Genomic DNA, 20421 nt, shown 5'->3' with positions numbered 1-20421 from the left:
CACACAAATTCATAGGGGGATTAAAGTTTTCTGGTGACATTTTTTATGGGCAAGTGGTCGGTACAATATTGGATTATGTAGGGACAAGAGCCTTACGTTCAGAAAAGTGGACCCCACCCACTCATCTTGTTAATGTTCTTAGCTAAGTACCCAAAGCCGCGTAAGAAAAAATAATATTATTAATAAAATAAACTGAATCTAATTATTATTTATTTGTGTAGCTATAGTAATTTATAAACATTGTAATTTATAGGGGTTGGAGCCATTTGGTGGTGGTGGTTTGGTAACCAAGTTAGTTCCGTTAATGCATGTTGTCGTTGTTGAGTTGTGTTTAAGCTAAGTCTTTAATTAAAGTGAATAAAGGAGGGAAGGATGCAATAAATCAACCTAAAATTTGGAAATTTCTATCATTTGTTTGATTAGGAATGTGAGCTAGAAAGGTATCGTTATAGTTGTGAACGTTGATGTCTTAGCTTGAAAGTACATAATTTGCATGGATAAAAATCATATAAGATTGAGGGTCATGTATGAATAAAAAAAAAACAAGGGAAAAGAATAATAAATTATGATGATGATAATATGTTTTTATTCCCAAAGGGGAAAAAGGATGGGCCAGTATCATAGTTAGGTAGGGTTATTTCTATCTGGGCCTTTGTTGGGTTTGATCACTTCAAAAGTTAGAGGCACCTAAACATGGGCTTAGGTCTCATTAAGTTTAATTTTTAGACCTCTATTAAGCTTACCACCAATTGATGAGTTATGACCCAAGAAAAATAATGTAGCTCTATACAATGAAGATGTCGTTGACTATGAAGAAAAGAACAATGAAAATGTCTGTCCAGTTGATAAAGAATGTCTTGAGAAGAAAAGGAAAGCACATAGGGCATATGCATAGCTGATAGCTCTTCCAAGAGGAGATTGAAGAGTCACAAGTCACACAGTTCCCATATAATCTCCCAGGTTGCTTGGATTAAGTGGTAGTTACAATTTCACCCATCAACCGTAAGAGATGAGGGCAATAATGTGATATTTACACTACACACAATTCTTTATGTGCTAAATTGGCTCAATTATATATGTTCACAAAATTATTCTTTTTATTATGTCAAAGAACTAGTTACGTGTTTTAAATATTAACGGATCTCTAATCTCTTCAATAGATTTCACACAAACGAACAATTCGCAAGTATATATAAGGGCTTGACACGTAATATTCGAAATTGTGGAGAAAACGCAACATGTACACATGCAGTTAGCTAGTTTGTCTGATTGAGATACTTCAAATTATGCAATCTACTTTACAAAGTAAGAAATTAACCTGAGTGAAATAACTATTATAATTATAATTATAATAAAATAACGATGATATTATTGTGTCCCTACCTAAAGATCAAGTAGATATGTGTCATTCTATACATTAGTTTTCTGTCTGCTTTTTCATGATCCCTTAAGCTACGTTATTGTGGGAGGTAGTTTATGCCTTGGAGTTTCGATTCTAACCACTCATTCAATGGATTATGGATATGAAATAGACAGCCACATCCAATTCAATTGCCTGAGATGTAAACAGCACACACTGGACATTGACATTTAGCTTAATCATAGTAAACTCCACTCTACTTTTTTGTATCGAATTTCCCACTAAATTAAAATACTTAATTTTCTAAACTTTAATTTGTTTGGTTCTTCTTCAATCCTAATCCTAGTATAATAAAAACATATATAGGGCTTTCCCTCACTTGGATTCTGAACATGACACGGTTGTTTCCTTGTTGATCTTTTGTGCAACATAACAAAATTATAACTTGGCGTAGCATCGTTAGATATTTGGTTTCGCAAGCCAAAGACCAAGTCAATATGTTATTAAACTCATACTTAGAGATATTTTAAAATATATTTATATATTTTAATCACAAATGTAAGTAGTAACCAAAAGTCTAGAATTACATTCTAAGTTCCACTTTTTTCAAGAAGCTAATTAGTCCATGCGATGTTGATTGACAACTGACATAGTATTAATTTCTAACTACTACGAAGAAATTAAATCCAGAAATAACACAAGGTTCTAGGTTCTATATATACATAATCCAATCCCATTTGGTTCAGCATTATCCACATTCTAAGGCCAAAACAAACACTGGTAGTGAAGAGTGAATAGAGGAATGGAAATGGAGAAAAGAGAGAGGAAGATTATGGTGGCTGTCGATGAGAGCCAAGAGAGTATGTATGCGCTGTCATGGTGTCTAAGCAACCTTGTTTCTGACAACGTCGACAACGTTAAACTTGTCCTCCTCTATGTCAAGCCACCCCCTTCCGTTTACCCCTTAGATGCTGCAGGTTTTTCTTAATTAATTAGTTTCTTCCCACTTTAGTTTTTTAGTTAGAATTAAATAAATAATTACTATAAATTTGGAAAATCTCGCTGACTTTTTTTTAACAGGGTACATATTTTCAAGTGATGTTGTTTCAACTATGGAAAAGTACGGAAAGGATTTGGCTAACTCGGTAATGGAAAGAGCTGGGGATATTTGCAGAAAATTGAACACTACGAATGTATGTAGGCCTTCTTGCATGTACCCTTTTGTTTTGTATTTTTGTTCTTGAACTTTATAACAATGATGGGTTTGGTATGCAGATGAGTATGGAGAGAGTAATTGGTAGTGGAGATGCCAAGAATGTGATATGCAGTGCTGTGAAGAAACTTGAGGCTGATACCTTGGTCATGGGAACCCATAGTTATGGATTCTTTAAGAGGTATAATTTGGATATATAAAAGATGTGATTATGATTATGATTTATGAATAAGAGTATTGGTAAACTTGTTGCAGGGCACTCCTTGGAAGCGTTAGTGATCATTGTGCTAAGCATGCCAAGTGTCCTGTTGTAATCGTCAAGCATCCTTGATTCTCATATTTGGAAGCAGGTTACAGGGCATACCTACAACTACAACTATCTAGCATCAAGAAGAATGGATTTTTTTGTGTATATGTACATATATCTAAAGCATAGGCTGATGATACTTATGCTTAATTTCATGTTAAGAAATACTAGTTCTTATTGATACGTATTATTCCAAGTTGCTTTAACGGACAGTTTAGAAAATTTGGTGTTTACATCCACAACCACAAGCTAGAAAGTCCAATAGATATAGTAAAAAAATCAGAGGGTAATTAAGGTAACAAAATCTGAAGCGCAGTGAATATGTGGAATCAAAATTGAAATGAAAGCTTTGGATGACCGGATTGCGTGTTTTGTGGTAGTGACAGTTGGGTATATGTTGGGAATTGGAATCCATCAATCAATCACTCAAAACTCAAAAGTAGGAAAGATACCATGCACTCACCTCTCAGCTGCACCATTTCTTGAGTATTTAAAGCAACCAATTTGTGATATGATTGGCCCATAAACTAAACTAAATCCGTTGCATAAAGGTTAGTAGTGCAAGTTATAAATTAAATAAAGGAGAATAATACAAGAATAAAGTGTGCGCGTTTTTTGCACTAATTCAAAAGTTGTCCTCACTCCACGTCATTCCAAAATCAAGTGGTTAATGGCCATGCTTTGACCCAACCCACACACTCTTCTTACACTCATATAACACCCTCATCAACTTGTAACTAACTCCTGTTCCCTATCAACACCTATATATACCATTAGGTTTAATTAATAATCAAAATCATATAAACATGGGGAATTGTTATTGTACCTCTAGTAACACGACGGCCATGGTGGTGGACACAAGCGGGAATGTTCACCGGATCAAGCTGCCACTCAACTCCGGGGAGCTTATGATCGAGCAAATCGGCCACGTCATCACTCCCGCAGACGTACTCCAAAGAACGCGACGGATCTCGCCCTTGGGGGCCGACGAGGAGCTCCTACCGGGAAAGCTTTACCTGCTGGTTCCGGCGAGTAGGGTGCACTCAAAGGCTTCGCCATCGGAGATCGCCAAAACTCATATCAAGAACCACAAGAGTCTCAAGATGGCAACGGAACACGGACAAGACAAAATTACCCCTGTGGGTGTGGGGTTAGGGTACCAAGGGAAAAGAAGATGGAATCCTGTTCTGGACCCTATTCTGGAATCTTCTAGAGAATCTAACTACCCTTAAGCAGTAAAATATGGATTATGGAGTACACTTTCTCTTATTTATTTGATGGAGTAGTACGTATTTGTTAGACTCACTCCTCATTTACCCATTCATCCTCTTGTCACTTCTAGAATCAACTCAATTATACATTTTCTTTTCGGAATATACCCTTAAACATTATGTAATCATTCATTGACACAGATCAAAGCTACAGATGCTAGTCAAAAACAAAAGCATCTAGAATGGCAACTACTTCCCTCAAATTTAAGAATAATACAAAATACATTACTCAGATAATTCTTTTCAGAATTATAACGTGCAAACTCTATCACTACGTGAATCACTTGTTCCTATTTTCAATCTATTTCTGCATTTAGAGGAGACACTAAGACTGAGACATAAATTGAAAGATATAAAAATTAAGAGACAAAGACCGAAATAAATTTATTGTACGAGGAGTGTTAGGAAGCCAATACTTTTGTTAAATTTTGGCCAGCACTTAATCATCAAAAAGAAATTGAATGATTCTACACCATTAGATGCAATTTCATACCATTAAAAACATTATTGATGGCTAATTGATAGCTAAAAACCACAAAATCTACTGCCCTAGACTTTCTCATATTGTATTATGTTTAGTGGAAAGTATGTAGAATTGAATTGAGATAAATACAGAAAATAAATTAAACAAAATGATTTAATTACCCTTTTTCTCTTTCCCATTTTTCTCCTCAAATTTCTTCTTCCATCACAAAACAATCAGAGCGTGGGATTAGCAAGGCATTGAACAAATTCCAACTCAAGCAAAAGTCGTTACTGTCATCATCTAGATCTTTGTATATCTTCTTTGGTCTGAGTAAAAGGCAACGACCATTAGCCATTACATATAACTAATATTCAATTTTAACACTTTCAATTTGTGAATCATAATTTTGAACTCAATTTTATACAACGAGCAAAACAATAAACAGCAAAACCAAGCTCAGTTTTAGAATAGTTTTGACAATAATCATAAAAAAAAAAATTCAAAAACACTAACTACGAGAAATTTCACATTCGTTCTTACAGAAATCAAGCAATTGAAAATTTCTAAAACAAAAACAATTATCGATGAAAATTAGAAAAAAAAAAATTAAAAAACGTACATCAAGAATGAACGCTACAAACCAATGGTTAAATTAATTATATATTAAAATATAAAATATATGTCAACTTAAAAATATGTGAATAATAAATATATTTATATATAAATATATAATAATTATTTTTTTTTGGTATACTAATAATTAATTTTTAATATGCTAATAATATTTTTTATTTACAGATCAAAAGATAGTAGTGGGGCCGAACACTATTTTATTCCCCAACAGCCCAAAATGTTGCTAAAACCGTGAGAAAATCTCTCTGATAAAGTCGGAAAAAAAATCTCAGATATAGGGTTCTTTCTTATTTTCTCCCACTTCAGTTGGACTTCTATCAGTTCCAACAAAAAAAATGTAGGGAAAGAAAGAGAAGGGGGGCCCAAAAGCAGAAGAAAATGTAATACATTTCATATTGCTGTGGTGTATGACCGTCATTTGCATTTTGCAATGGTTGCTATCATTCTTCTTAAGTTGCAAATTTTATTTTCCACCATTGATATACATCCTGCTAATATGCCACACATTAAAGTTAGGTTTGCAAACCTAACAAGTAGATTTAATACACCATCTTTGACCCTCCATCCTTTCTCAACACTCTCTATTTTGTCTAAAGGGCACTTGACAATAATTTTTAACAATATTTCTGTTCCTATTTTTAAAATGAAGTATTATTCCATTCTAAGGGTTTTAAATATTGCTTTGATTTTAATTAGAGTGTATATTTAATGAATCTAAATTCTTGCATTATGCGTACAGATTCCTTATACAAAGTTGTCAACTTAATTAAATCTTGATCTGCGACAAACTAATTTTACTTAAACTAATCCTTTATATTTAAATATCATTATATTACACTTGAAAACAATATTCTACTGAGCAGAACTCTAAATGTACTTTTAGTATCAACAATAAATACAGACAAATTAAAAAATTATTATTATATTGAAATAAATGGAATAGCTCAAAATATAGTGCATCACACACCACCAATAATAATATAATAAAATTAGTTAACTTAGTTGTAGTTGAACGGTTCCTTTTCCCCTTAAATTCATCTCCTGTTAGGTAATTGGAGAGATTAAGAACACACAAATGGGCCACCATCACCACCTCATCCTATATACATCAACTCACAATCTCTAAATAAAAAAATTATCAAAATCATTATTCTTCAAACAAAAAAAAAAGATTTAATAAATAAATATGGGGAACAGCCCAATTTTCAAGTCAAAAATGGTGAATAAGTAATTATGTACTTGTAACTCCCCTTAGAAAGCCAACGACCCAAACAAAGAAAATGAAACTACCAATTCCACCATTTAATATCCGTCACAAGATGGAGCCGTTTAACCAACACCATCAGTATATCTACATCTAGTTACGTACATAACTAAATTCACATTCTAACTCACTTTAAATTAAAACTATAGTCTTCTCATTTCTCATTTCTCATTCTATTTCTATTCCTAGTAGCTATTATCTCATCTCACTTCCCATAATAATAATAATAATAATAATAATAATAACAATGGGAAACCATGTCTCATTTGGCGCCTCACATGTAAGGGGCAAAATTGTGTTCTGCGATGGATCCGTTCAAGAATTCGACGAGCCGTTAACGGCGGCGGAGCTCATGTTAGAGCATCCGCAACAGGTGGTGGTGGAGATGGACTCCGCCATGAAGGAGAGAAGGCCAACTCCATTGCCTGCTGACAAGAAGTTAGAGATGAGAAAAATGTACGTGATGCTTCCGGTGAAGCGAGGGAAGGCGGTGGGACTGAGCGGCGAAGAGTGCCGCCGCATTGTGATGATGGTTAATTATTCTGCCACACTTCATTGCAAGTACAACGATCTTGCGGTGTGTTCTCCAAGGCTTCTTCCTTGGATCGCAAGGCTTTGGCGGAACAATGAAATGTTGCAGAGAAAGGAGGAAAACATGGCGGGGAATAATATTGAGCAACTAGTGCCGGAAATCATTGAAGACAGGCCGGAATATTATCTGAGTAGGCAAATGTCCGGGAAAGGATGGAAGCCTAGCTTGGACACCATTAAGGAGAAGAACAAGATTAACACAAAACTCTCTCGTTGGTTCTTCATCAAAAGTTTTTAATTTAAGTGAAAACTCTCGTGTATTTATCGTTGATTGAAATTTAAAATTAAAAACGGCTTAATATATTTGACTAAATTATTATCTAACTATTTTTAATTATTAATTCTATACGAGAACAAGTATACAGTGAGTAATCGCCTTTAAGTTGTTTGTTTAAATTTCATGTTAACATGCCTAAAACTGCATAATGAAACAAGAATATAGCAAAATCGATTTATCTTTTCCTCTTTTTATGTTATTGTATGTCGTTCAATTAAGCCAAACCAAGAGATTGGGAAAATTATAGCATTGCCCCCTTTTTTTTCTTATTATTTGTGAGATGAGAGCCTTTTATGTTTTTGGTTGTAAATTACACAAGAATAAAGCATGCATATAGGGGGAAAAAGCATAATTCAGAAAGACGTGAAATGCTTACATAAAGTTGACCACAAAATACTTTTCAGTCGTGATAACAAGTTTCGTTCAGAGAAGGTTTTTATATGTTTTTTATTAAAAAATTCAATTGATAATAATTTATTTTAGGATATATATTATTAGTTAAACTCTTCCTTTTAAAATTCTCATAAATCATTATTTAGATAAAATTTTATTTCTTACAAATAAAACTGGAAGCGAGTGAAATCTCAAATTCGATTAGTTATAAGCTCAATAAATTGACTTAATAAAATTGCGAGCCAAATACTACCAGAAACACGGTAGTTTATCATGAGAAAATGCTCACGAACAAGAAGTAGTGGCAAATATCTAGTTGTAACCTCTTGCAATATTTTGTCTGTGGTTAAATTGTGCGATTTTCACGTTTTTATTTGTCTGTGGTCAATTTGAACTGACTCTCTCAATTGTCACAGACCCAATACTCATCGTGGCGAAATTAAACGATGTCTACTTTTAAATTACGCGCTTCTAGTGTTTCCTTTCATCTCTTTCAAAAATTTTATATGCAATTTCTACTTTTTCCAAATTTAAACCTTAATAATAAGTTTCAATTTTTAAGGGTGCAGACTTATCTAGTTTGTCGATGGTTTTTTTTCTCTCCTTCTCAGCCATTTTCAATTGATAAGATATGCATTAGTTGGAATAATATAAAAAGAGTACATACTTCTAACTTTAATTAATTAAGAATGAATGTTAAAAGTATAAAAATCATGATAAAAAAAATATATTTTTTGTCCCCAATTCACAATATGTATTAATTTTTCCAAATTTTATTTTTCTATTTTTTTATATTTTTTATTAATTTAATAAAAAAATTCGACATAAATTAACATAGGTTTATTTTTGAAATAGTTACAAAATTTTAATATTTTTTCTGGCAATCTTTTTTTTATTTTTTAAAATGCGAGTCAAAATTCATAATCCTAATATGTAACGTCTTTGAAATATGATATATAATTATAATTTTATATTTTTTTTATAGTTAACTATTAATTTAAATTAAAAATCTCAATTATTTTACTGAAATAAATTAAAATGAAAGTTTACAGTAACACAAGTAAAATTTTGGGCGAAAAAAAAAATAACTTTGACTTAGCACCAAAGTAAAGTCCACTCACTAAAAAATCGGAAGAACTCTTTCACAGATTTAAACTATTGTTCAGGTTTCTCCGTATCCTTAGTAAATTCAGCATTGAGTAATCAAAGATGCATTAGTTGAAATAGTATAAAAAGAGTACATACTTATTACTTTAATTAATTGAGAATGAATGTTAAAAGTATATATAAAATTTATGATAAAAAAGAGTATATTTTTTTTTGTCTCTAATTCACAATATGCATTAGTTTTCCTAATTTTTTTATTTTTTATTATCTTTTTATTAATTTAGTAAAAAAAATATCCAACATAAATTAACGTAGGTTTATTTTTGAAACAGTAATTAGTATGCACCGTCTTTAAAATATGGTATATATTATAATTCTATATTTTTTTTCGTTATAGTTAACTATTAATTTAAATTAAAAATCTCAATTACTGACTGAAATAAATTTAAATGAACTTTTACAATAATACAAGTAAAATTTTGGGCGAAAAACTTAAAAGTAATTTTCACTTAACACCAAAGTAAAGCCCACTCACTGAAAAATCGGAAGAACTCCCTCACAGGTCTATTGTTCAGTTTTTCTGTATCCTTAGTCAGCATTGAGTCGCCAAAGAAGGGTCCCAAAATAGTGGAAATCAAGATTTTACAGGCAATCTTAATCCTAAATCACAAAGAAGATTGGAAGGAATCCTAAGCAGCCCATTTTTATGTCTATTTAATATTCTCTCTTTGCTGGATCTTTACTCTTTTTTCTTTTAATTTAAAAGACTATTTTTTTTTTTTTACCATTTACTAACTCTTCCCCAATATTCCTATGCAGGAACTAGATCTGCGTGTATCAATGTTGCAATTTTGGCTCTTGTCGATGCTGAGATCTCCATTCCAGTTTGTATTTTCTTTTAAACTGTTAAACTTTTGATTTAACTTTGTGGCTTTGTAATTATTGAAACTTGTATGAATATGGATAAATTTGAACTAGGTAGAAGGCAATGCTGGATAAATTTGAATAAAGTTGCACTTCTTCATGTTAATTCTTTTTTGGCATCATTTTATTTTTTATATTTCTTTTTTGGCATCATTTTGTTCTTCATGGCCTATTAATTTCTTAGCTTGATTCCTAATCTCTATCTTTCTTAGCAAATTTTATTGGAGCACACAAAACAACTGAAGTATCGACAGGATGTAGGCTGAAGTTACATTTCATGTGGGTTGTATGTGTAACAAGAAATGTAGAGATTAATAAATTCATTTTGTCTTGGTACTTTTAGGCTTTCAGTTTTTTGTATCATTTTAGCAAAGTCTGATATTTATTTTGTAACAGTTATATTTGAATATTTTTTTTAACATTAAACCCATGTAATCTAGGATATTTGCTTTTCAATACTAAGTATTAATTAATTTCATATTTTTATACTATGGATAATATGTATAGGAATGTTATTATTATTTTTTTTAATCATATCTGATAAAATTTTATATTAAGGAGCATTTTTATTATGATATTTTTTTTAATTTAACTTTTATTGTTAGCCACGGAAAAAAAGTGTGGCAAAAAAGTCCAGCCTGGCCAATTTTGCCACGGATAAAGTGTGGTAGAAACAATTATTTCGTTATGCATCTTTTCATTTTGCCATAGAAAAGAGCGTGTCTAAACGTACTAAGGTTGCGGCTAACAAAATGTCTCCACGGGTGTTAAGACTGTGGCTAATGGAGTAAAAAACATGGCTAATTAAAAACGCATCGCCCTCTTTAACCACAGATGTTCATTTGTTGCTAAAGCATAATTGCCACAGTTTTTTTAGAGTTTAGCCACAGATTTTTCCGTGGCTAAATCCCTTATTTTTGGTAGTGAAATAACAAACTTGAGTTGGTTGAGTGGTCAACTCACTTGTCCGCTTAAGTAAGTATTGGGGTTCGAATCTCGCTTTGTGTATGCAGTAATTAATTGGTCACCAACAAACCCTTAAATGGAGTTCATATCCACGACAAATTAATCTTTGACCTGTCGAATTAGAAAATACGTGAAAAACCAAAAAAGAAAAAAATCCTAGCCAAATTAAATAAACTGAACCATTGATCCTAGGCTTGTTTGGGTTTGGATAGAGTAGATCAACGGTAAACCGTTGTCAAAGTTAGTGAGTCTATTTTATACCTACCTTCTATAGTATATAGGCTCATGAAGCACAACCTCTACTGAAAATTGTTGAGTAGGAATACGCACCTATTTAGTGTTTTTTTTTTTTTCCTTTTTTGTGGTATGGGACTGGCTGGTGGGGTTTATTTTGGAGACGAGCTACATGTTTTTGTATTTTTGGTTGCTACTAATTAGTTAATTAAACCCAAACAGAGTGGGCCGTATGAGCTATGCTAAAAAAATCTAAAAAAACAATCCATTATGAGTTTCACGACCGTAAAGAAAAAAAAAACTCCTGACAAGAAAATAGACAATGAACAGGCCTAATCTAGTGGCAACTAAGTATGTCTTGCTAGCAAATATATCGGATTCGAATCCTAGTTATAACGTGGCTGAGGCATATGATGTAGTGACAAAATTATTTGCTTCAAACTAAAGTCACACAGATTCGAATTCTAGCAATGGTGATTAAGTTAGTGACCAAAAAAATATTTTTCTTTACTTGCTGAAGAAACAAGAAGAAATAAGCTGCTAAACACGTGACTGGAAGCAGAAACTGTTGACTGTGACCCATAAAGGAAAATTAATCAGGTAAGTATAATTTTTGGACATCTTTATTTTAGGCCCAGTAATATTTTTTGTAGTTGGGCTTTTTTGCCACATAAATAGATTTGGATAGATAAAAATGAGTTAGTCAAGAATAGCTTAGACACCATTTATTAATTTAGGATCTCTCTTTGTTGATGACCAAAATAAAGTGTCTGCACTCCATAAAACTATAATGTTCTAACCCTTCTCTCTCTGAGTTTAAGCTTCGTTTAATAATAATAATAATAATAATAATAATAATAATAATAATAATAATAATAAGGAGGAGAGTGTGTGTGGTGGGGGGTTGTATCTGGGAACAAGGAGGGGATCAATTTGGAAGAGATGGCTAAGGTTTTTATATGGACATAATCTCTTTCTGAAGATAGCATGATTATGATGATTGAAAATTAGGGAGACTCCTCACCACTACGTGTAACTTTTTTGGAAAAAGCTAGATCTTCTTTGGCTGAACCATATTTTTATGGCAAGGTATAATGTTACTAAGGATAATATGCTAACGAATATGTTTTGGGCTGACAGTGGCAGTAGGGTTGATTACCAATACTTTGAAAACGTTCTTGCTTTTGATTTGATCTACAAAAAAGAAATAAATATCAGAAACCGTTGGTGATATTTTCTGGTTCGAATAATCATACGCAGACGACAATATTTGGGTTTGGATTGCTGTTAGATGAAAGCATTGGTGTTAGACGACAATATTTGGTGGGAAGTGTCATAGTAATGGTGATTTACACAATGATTAATGTGATTATTAATTAATTCGATTTTTTTGTTGTTGTAGAGATAATTTTTGGTTAAGTAGAATTGGCTGATTTTTTTTGCTGTGACTTCAAATTTTGTGAAACTTATCGTGATAATAAATTTTAGTTAGAAAACAACAACAATAGCCCATCTAAAATATGAACAACAACACCAATAACAATAATAAGAATAAAATCAAAATGGGTTGGTTTAGTGGTTAGTTCACTAGTTGCCTAAGTAAGTATCGAGATTTCGAATCCCGCTTTATACATGCAGCAGCGCATTGGCCAACAACAAACCCTTAGATGAAGTTTAATACCGTAGCGGATTAGTCATTGACTTATTGGGTTGGGGATACTGTGAGAAATAAAAAATAAAATAATAATAATATCAAATTTAATTTTTTTTATAGTTCTTATTTTCAAATAATTTAATTTATACTAAATTTTATGTCAATTTTCAATTAATATTCACGAATTTTAAATTTATAAACTAATTTTTTTGAGAAAAAAACAAATACACATCATCTTAAGTCTTAAATCTATATTAATATATTTTATATATTCATTTTGTCTTACAATATGAATTTTTGTTACTTGTTTTTGTCTCGTATATCTGTGGTACTCCAAAGTATAACACGACAACATAAAATGAAAGTATGTAAATACAAAAAAATAGATATTTTTGTTATTTTGTATTTTCTAAATGGCAATAAAATAAAAACCAACAAATCAAGAATAAAATGATTAACAAAATAAAAAAACACGAATAAAAAATATTTAACCACATTATTAAATATTAAAGAAAAAAATAGAATTGTGAAATGAAACTAACCAATTTATTTACTATAAAACTAAAATAAATTAATTTTTATTTGTAAAAAAAAAATTCAAAATTCCAAAAATGAACAATTTTTATTTTTATTAGATAATCTATTTAATAATATAAACTAATCAAATGTACAATAACTAATATTTTTTTTCTACCTTCCGCAACAAAAAAACAATTCCGATTCATACTAGGTCTAATGAATAAAAATTAAAAATCAAATACCCATAACACAATAAAATAACAAAATAGCTCACACTATAACATAACAAAAAATGTTACTAAGCAATAAAAAAGTCCAAAAATATAATCATAATCATTAACACAAAATTATACTTACTTGATTTAATTTTCGTTTTTCCTCATGCGTCATAGTCTGCAGCCTTTGATTTCAGTCAGGACGTGTCGTCCTTGCCTCCTCGAGAAACAAGATAACACATGTTCAGCAGTTTGCTTATCCACGTCTCTTCAGAAGCTAAAGAAAAATATATCCTTCATCACAGTAGTATTGGCCAACATATGAAACTTATAAAGGGACGACTGGACGAGTGTGTGTTAGTAATTTAGGATATAACTTGACGAAAAAAAAAAAAAGACAACCAATCAAAAGAAGAAAAAAAAGGTTTGATTAAATAAATCTAATCTCAATACTAAAAATATTTATGTAATTTTTAGAACCTCAAACACCCCCCTCCCCCTCCCCCCCAAAGTCCATCGTTTTAGTCCAGTTTGTTTTTATTAAAGTCTTTCTAAAGGCATGTATTAAAGTTACTCATCCAAGTACAAAATTACAAATATAGTAAAACACAAATTAATTTTAATTTTTCAATATAAAATTTTAATTATAAAACTCTTATTAATATTGCGAGATGCATGGATATTGCTTCTTTAGTTTGCAACAAAAAAATTGAGACTATGTATGTGGAGGAGTGCCTAAATATATGACGGTTATGAGTTATGAGCGAGGAAGATAGCTTGTGAATGGCGCGTGGCAAGCAACTTATTAACATACAGTTGTAAGCGTTTGCATTAAATCCATGGATCCTTCTATACAAACACCATATATATACCAATATACCAATTTCAAATTTGCACAAACATTCTTACATGGAAGACATCATAACAGTCCTCGAATGGAAATGCACGCCACTACTGATGTATGATGTGCTTGAGTATACACCAACAACAAGGATGGCCCCGAATAAAGTACAATAATGTTTCACATTTCAATTATAATTAATTTTTGCATAGGTTTGTATATAGTTATACAATGAAATTCTTGACAAGTTCTAAATGGTTGGTTCATTACATATTTGGTGTCACTACATGTTTAGACTTTAGAAAACCATACGACCGAGAAAATTAGGCAATGAAAGTGCACCTGTATATTAGTAGTCTATCTATTGTTTAGCCATCGTCAAGATTTGAACCCGATACAACATATTTAACCACTCATCCAAAACTTTGGTTGCAGTAAACTGGAGTCATTCTTTAATAATGATAGTTCAGTAAACTAGTAGTCAACTGCTATTTTTATTAAAAAAATAAATATTAACAAATTTATTTCTAAATAAATGAAACTAATGTTTAAATATTATAATTTTCTCACATAAAAAATATTTGTCGTAAGTAAAAAATTAATTTTATCATTTGTGAATAGATTGGTTATTATACTTCACTTCTTAAAGTGCATAAAATGCTCCATCAATTTTGAAATTAGACAAGGTGATTATTAAGTAATCTTCTAGGAAGACTCTGACTTCGTATTATATGCAAAGTATTTAATCTCTGCATTTGTATTTCTTTTCTGATAAACAAGCTGAAATTCCACAAAACCGAACCAAAAAAAACAAAAAACAAAAACAGAGCGTGGCCTAAAAACGCCCATACACTCAAATAAGGATGAGTACGATCCAAGTTAATTAATCACTTGAATTTATTTTGCACACTAATCTTAAAGTGGGGTTCTGCCAAGATTTCACACTTTATCTGATGTAAGGTTGTCTTTGGTATTAATTAACTAAGTCTCTCAAAACAAAACAAAAAAATGTAAAAACTAAAAACACTAACATAAGAACAACACCCAGAAAACATGAACTATACCTTTGTGATTTTATCCTTGTGTTTATTGTTTGTAGTTCTTTTTAATGGTTTACAGAAGACGAGATAAATTTTATAACCAATAATAAGTAATAAATGTTATCTCTTTTCTTCATGCGTAATATATGAATATATTATAATAAATAAGGATTTTTGCAATAGTCGAAAAAGATAAAAAACTGTTTCTAAATCTTTAGGCAACAGTTTTTTATCTGTGGTATATGCGGCCGTTGCCAATGTTTATAGGCAACGGTTTTTTATCCAAGACAATGACAAAAAATCGTTGCCATAGTTAATGGCATAGATAACGGTTTTAACGACCATTTTTAAAGAACGGTTTAAAATCGTTACTAGATAGCCAACAGTTTAGAACTGTTCTCTTCCATGATGTAACGGTTTAAAACCATAACTGGATAGGCAACAGTTTTAAATTGTTGTAGTTTTGTTATTAACAAATAGGGGTGTTCAAAATTTAAACCGATCCAAATTAAACCGCCCATCCAATCCAATCCAAATCGAAAACCAATTAAAACCGCACTAATTCGGATTTGATTGGATTCTATTTTTTACAAACCGTTGGATCGGATCGGATTTCGGATCTACTTTTCATAACCGATCCAATCCAATCCGAACCGCACAATGTACTATAATATTATTATTTTATTATTATATTTACAATTATACTTATAACATGTTCAATTTATTATACATTTTTATATTACTCAGTATTATTATTATTTAATAAATATTTTATGTTCAAAATGTTATTTATTTATTTATTTTAACTAACTTATAATTTTATTTCTATTGTTATGTTATCGTTGGCTTTTAAAAATATTGTTGAGACTTGTTATATTATTGTTGATTATTTAAAATTTGATGTTAAGACTTGTTATATGTATTTAATTTTTTTAATTTACAAAACCGCAAATCCAATCCAATCTAAACCGCTTGAAATTGGATCGGATCGGATCGGATTTTTTTTTAAGTCATCCAATCCAAACCGCACCGCAAGCAAAATTAGTGTTCGGATCGGATGAGTTTTTGACTCAAAACCGATCCAAACCGCACGCAAACACCCCTATTAACAAAGACAATGGTTTAAAAGCATCGCCTTCGGTGTTGTTTTTTTGCAACGATTTTAATACCATTGCCATTTTGTAGCTGCCTTTGCCAACAATTTTAACACCATTACTTTTTGTAACTTTTTGACAACGATTTTTTGTAATTATATAATTCTTTATTTACAATAGTTTTCTCATGTTGCATTGAAATTAGTTCCAACTATTTTTTTTTAATTTAGTGTCAATAAATAACCTTAACTATTTGAATCAAATTACTAAAGAAAATTAATCGAACATTTACCATCAAATTTGATTTGTAAAGTATTATGTAAGATCCACAATCACATTATATCATCATTGCAAAATACTATAATACTAGTCTAAGTCATAACTACTTCTAATTATATCATCATCATTTTTCAAAATACCATAATACTAGCCTAAGTCATAATAACCTCGAACTATATCATCTAATTTTGCAAAAAATATAATAACAAAAGAATGTTGAAATAGCTAAGTAGCAAGTAGGTTTATCATCATCATGTCCACTGTAAGGCCCACATCGGTTGGGGAGGGGAACGAAGCATGCCTTATAAGGGTGTGGATACCTCTCCCTAGCATGACGCGTTTTGATGAGTGAGTGTGGGGGGCTTCGGCTATCATCCCTATCATCAAAGGCAAAACCGTGAGGCCTTGTGTGCCAAAGCGGACAATATCATGCTAACGGGTGGTCTGGGCTGTTACAGATGGTATCGGAGCCAGAACCCGGATCGATGTGCCAATGAGGGCGCTGGACTTCCTTGGGGGGGGGGGTGGATTGTAAGGCCCACATCGGTTGGGGAGGGCAACGAAGCATGCCTTATAAGGGTGTGGATACTTCTCCCTAGCATGACGCGTTTTGACGAGTGAGTGTGGGGGGCTTCGGCTATCATTCCTATCGTCAAAGGCAAAACCGTGAGGCCTTGTGTGCCAAAGCAGACAATATCGTGCTAGCGGGTGGTCTGGGTTGTTACATCCACAAGTTCATGACTTTTACTCTCTAACATTTGCTCTTCAAAATTTGTGACCTAATTAAGTTCGTTTTCCCCTTCAACATGGATGGTTTTCCTGTAAACAAAACAAAAAAATAGCAAAAGTAAGAAGTAGGAAGTAATCCAGCATACTGCATCAGATTAAGCGTTAAACATAAAGCATCAAAATGGAAATCTTGAAATAAAGAAATTCATTCATATCAAGTTATCAACAAAAGGCTTGACATAAAGTGATTCATACTTAAAGTGAGCCTTCTTGTTCATTTTTTTTTCTTCATCAACTTTTTTGGTCTAGGAACACATACATATAGGATGATCGAAGTCAAGTTACCTTTAAAGTGGGTGATGGGGAGTTTAAAGATGAATGAAGCAAGGGTAGATTCCTCTGCATCTATGCATGTTACTTATCCAACAAGAAAATTTGACCTATATCTACCAGCTCTCCCTGCAATAATATGCATTCAAAAACTCCAGAATAAAATAAGATTCAAATATCCAAGTCTCCAAATTTGAATAGAATATAAAAATATAATTTGATTAATTTCTAATAACATAACATAAAGTACAATTCTTTACTTTATTTTTTTTTCTTTTTTTCAAAATCGTGTCTATCTACTTAGTTGAATCTTGTGTTACTTGTAATCTGTTTTATTTCAGATACAGTCAGGTCCCGAAATTCAAAACCATCAAACTTCTTCAAGGTTGAAAATATGATCCTAGATATGTTTAAATTAAGACCTATTCCGATGGGATCACTGGCCACTAGAACATCAAACTCGCTTGTTAAATCATTGAACATGCTTGCCTGAAGTCCTAATTAAAATTTCAACTCAGAAAATTCTTAAGGGTTGACATCCAAATACAATCCATTATAAATAACATTGGAGCACAACTGATTTTGGCTAGCATGATATTTATTGTCAATTATTGACACACGTGAAGTTTTCCAAACAAGGAAACAAATAGCATAAATTTTTGTATGGAAAGAGTAAAACTTGAAATTCAAATATCAGATTTCCATGAAACAAGTGAAAGTCAACAAGAGAATTAAAACTTAGGTAAGAGTCTACACCTGCCTTGTTCGAGTTGCTGGTGGCAACGAACCATATACTACTGAACAAAGATGCTTTCCTTGATTCTCAATTTTCTTCTGAACAATATGAATGCCAACTTTTACTAGTTAGTCCATTGTGTATATAAGACAAGCGAATGAAATATGTAAGTAAATTCACAAAAAAAAATTATGATATAAAAATTGTAAGATCTCACCTTTAATTTGTAAATGTCTCAACGTGAAAAGGTTACAATGCAATCACCATTTCTTATATTAGAATAGGATCCAAGAGGGACCTTCAACGACACTAAGGGTGATAACCTCTCATAATAGTGAACCTGCAGCACACATGAAGGAGAAAATTCTATCAATCAATAATTACCAAAATGGAAAAACCATAGGAATGAAAATAGCAATAACTATAATCAGTCTACTGGCTTGGCTCTCATTGCTTACTGCCACCACCACTAATATAAAAGAAGAAAAGGAAATGATTGCTTGTTTGGTCTAGGCGATGTTTTTCTGATACCTCAACATCATCACCAGTAACTTTCAATATCTCTTGATTCAAGGTTCTGAAAACCGAACTGGTCATCGAATCGCTCTAGCTATTGGTTCATTGATTTATTGGTTTAATCGGTTCAATCGTAGTCCAACCAGAATAACCATTTTATAATAAAATAACAAATAAAATATAAATAGACATACTAAAACATAATTATAGTCTAATATAAACTTTAAAATATCATCCAAATTAAATATACTACATCAACCACAATATTATAATATCATCCAAATACAAATTCAAGAGTCAAATAACAATAACAAAATAAAAAATATTTTAGGTATTATAATAAAAACAATAAATGAATGCTGATATATTTCTTTACAGTTGACAATCTAGAGTCGAGGATAAAAAAACATTCATTCAAGATTAGATAAAAATGCTTATGAACATCATTAGAAAGTTACTTCTTTGTAATTCTCCACCTATCGATTATTATATATTGATGGTTATCAGTGGCTAAGAGAAGGGGGTTGAATCTTAGCTTCCTTTTCTTGTGAATATTACTTTTTGTATTTTCAAAAAAATTTAGGAGATATTTTTGCTTTTGTCTCGTGATGAGTTGAGAGACACTTTATTTTTGTCTCCTGGGTAATAGAACCAGAAGTGAAGTAGTGAAGAAGAAGTGACACACAGATGTATCCTAGTTCAGCTACCTAGTGCAATGTAGCCTACATCCAGTCTCCATCACAATTATGATGGGTTTTTACTAACTTTTCCAACACATTACATACACCAATGTTTCCTTAGGATTTATCCAATCCTATCTAGGACAAATCCAGATTCTAACCCAATCTAAATTTGACTAGACCTCAATCTAGCTTTCAACAGCAAAGTGCTAACCCAACTTGCAAGCAAATTCTCACAGGATCATGACTCAAAATAGAAAGATGTACAAAAAAAATCTGAAATATCTTATGGCTTTTTCTTCAAGTTTAACTCACTGCCTTTTACCTCTTATTGGTTTTTTCTTACAAATCTCACCATGTTTGCCTTTTTCAATGAGACTCAGACAGATTAAACTGAGAAAAGAAATATTAAATGAATAACATGAAGGAGAAGAACTCAACAAGCTTAGAAAGCTAGGAGAACCAAACTCTGTGCTTTGTTCTTACTCTCTTACCTTCAACCCTTGGCCATTCACCCTTATTATAGAAGAGTGAACTTCCAAGGTTGAAGCTAGTTCAAGGTTCATAATGTCTTCTTCACCTTCATAGAGCTTGCAGCAGCATCGTCAGTGAGGAGAGAGAAATCCGAATCTGTTGTATGCAACTTGCCCATTCTCTCTCATCCTTTTTCTTCAAGCTTCTTCAATCTTGTCCGTAGAGCTTTGCTTTGACTCCAAGTTTTATTTTTGAGCATTGATAAGCTTCTGGCCATAGTTGACTTCGTTTTCTTCATTGATTCTTGT

At 31.8% G+C, this 20421-nt stretch overlaps 3 protein-coding genes across 3 annotated transcripts; all 3 read left to right on the top strand.

The window, feature by feature from the left end:
• Positions 1-1509: 1509 nt before the first annotated feature.
• LOC112758031 (universal stress protein A-like protein) lies at positions 1510-4400 on the top strand. The gene is made up of 4 exons (XM_025806590.2): positions 1510-2337; positions 2441-2553; positions 2636-2754; positions 2829-4400. The coding sequence occupies exons 1-4, from the start codon at positions 2163-2165 to the stop codon at positions 2902-2904; spliced, it is 483 nt and encodes a 160-aa protein (XP_025662375.1). The 5' UTR covers positions 1510-2162; the 3' UTR covers positions 2905-4400.
• Positions 3687-4112, top strand: LOC112758032 (uncharacterized). Its single transcript, XM_025806591.3, has one exon. It carries the CDS (start codon positions 3687-3689, stop codon positions 4110-4112), a length of 426 nt encoding a protein of 141 aa, XP_025662376.1.
• A 2207-nt stretch (positions 4401-6607) lies between the features above and the next one.
• On the top strand, positions 6608-7415 carry LOC112757973 (uncharacterized). Its single transcript, XM_025806518.3, has one exon. It carries the CDS (start codon positions 6762-6764, stop codon positions 7341-7343), a length of 582 nt encoding a protein of 193 aa, XP_025662303.1. The 5' UTR covers positions 6608-6761; the 3' UTR covers positions 7344-7415.
• Positions 7416-20421: the final 13006 nt, after the last annotated feature.

Source organism: Arachis hypogaea, chromosome 16 (genome assembly GCF_003086295.3).
Source record: "Arachis hypogaea cultivar Tifrunner chromosome 16, arahy.Tifrunner.gnm2.J5K5, whole genome shotgun sequence".
NCBI classification, from domain to species: Eukaryota; Viridiplantae; Streptophyta; class Magnoliopsida; order Fabales; family Fabaceae; genus Arachis; species Arachis hypogaea.
Note: the sequence above shows the minus strand (reverse complement) of the source record. Positions and strands in the feature narration are given on the sequence as shown.

Excerpts from the sequence above, each read along its gene's own strand:
- LOC112758032 (XM_025806591.3), top strand. The coding sequence starts at position 3,687 with ATGGGGAATTGTTATTGTACCTCTAGTAACACGACGGCCATGGTGGTG.
- LOC112758031 (XM_025806590.2), top strand. The coding sequence starts at position 2,163 with ATGGAAATGGAGAAAAGAGAGAGGAAGATTATGGTGGCTGTCGATGAG. Across the intron at positions 2,338-2,440 it reads TTACCCCTTAGATGCTGCAG|GGTACATATTTTCAAGTGAT; the intron begins GTTTTTCTTAAT and ends TTTTTTTAACAG. Across the intron at positions 2,755-2,828 it reads AGTTATGGATTCTTTAAGAG|GGCACTCCTTGGAAGCGTTA; the intron begins GTATAATTTGGA and ends AACTTGTTGCAG.
- LOC112757973 (XM_025806518.3), top strand. The coding sequence starts at position 6,762 with ATGGGAAACCATGTCTCATTTGGCGCCTCACATGTAAGGGGCAAAATT.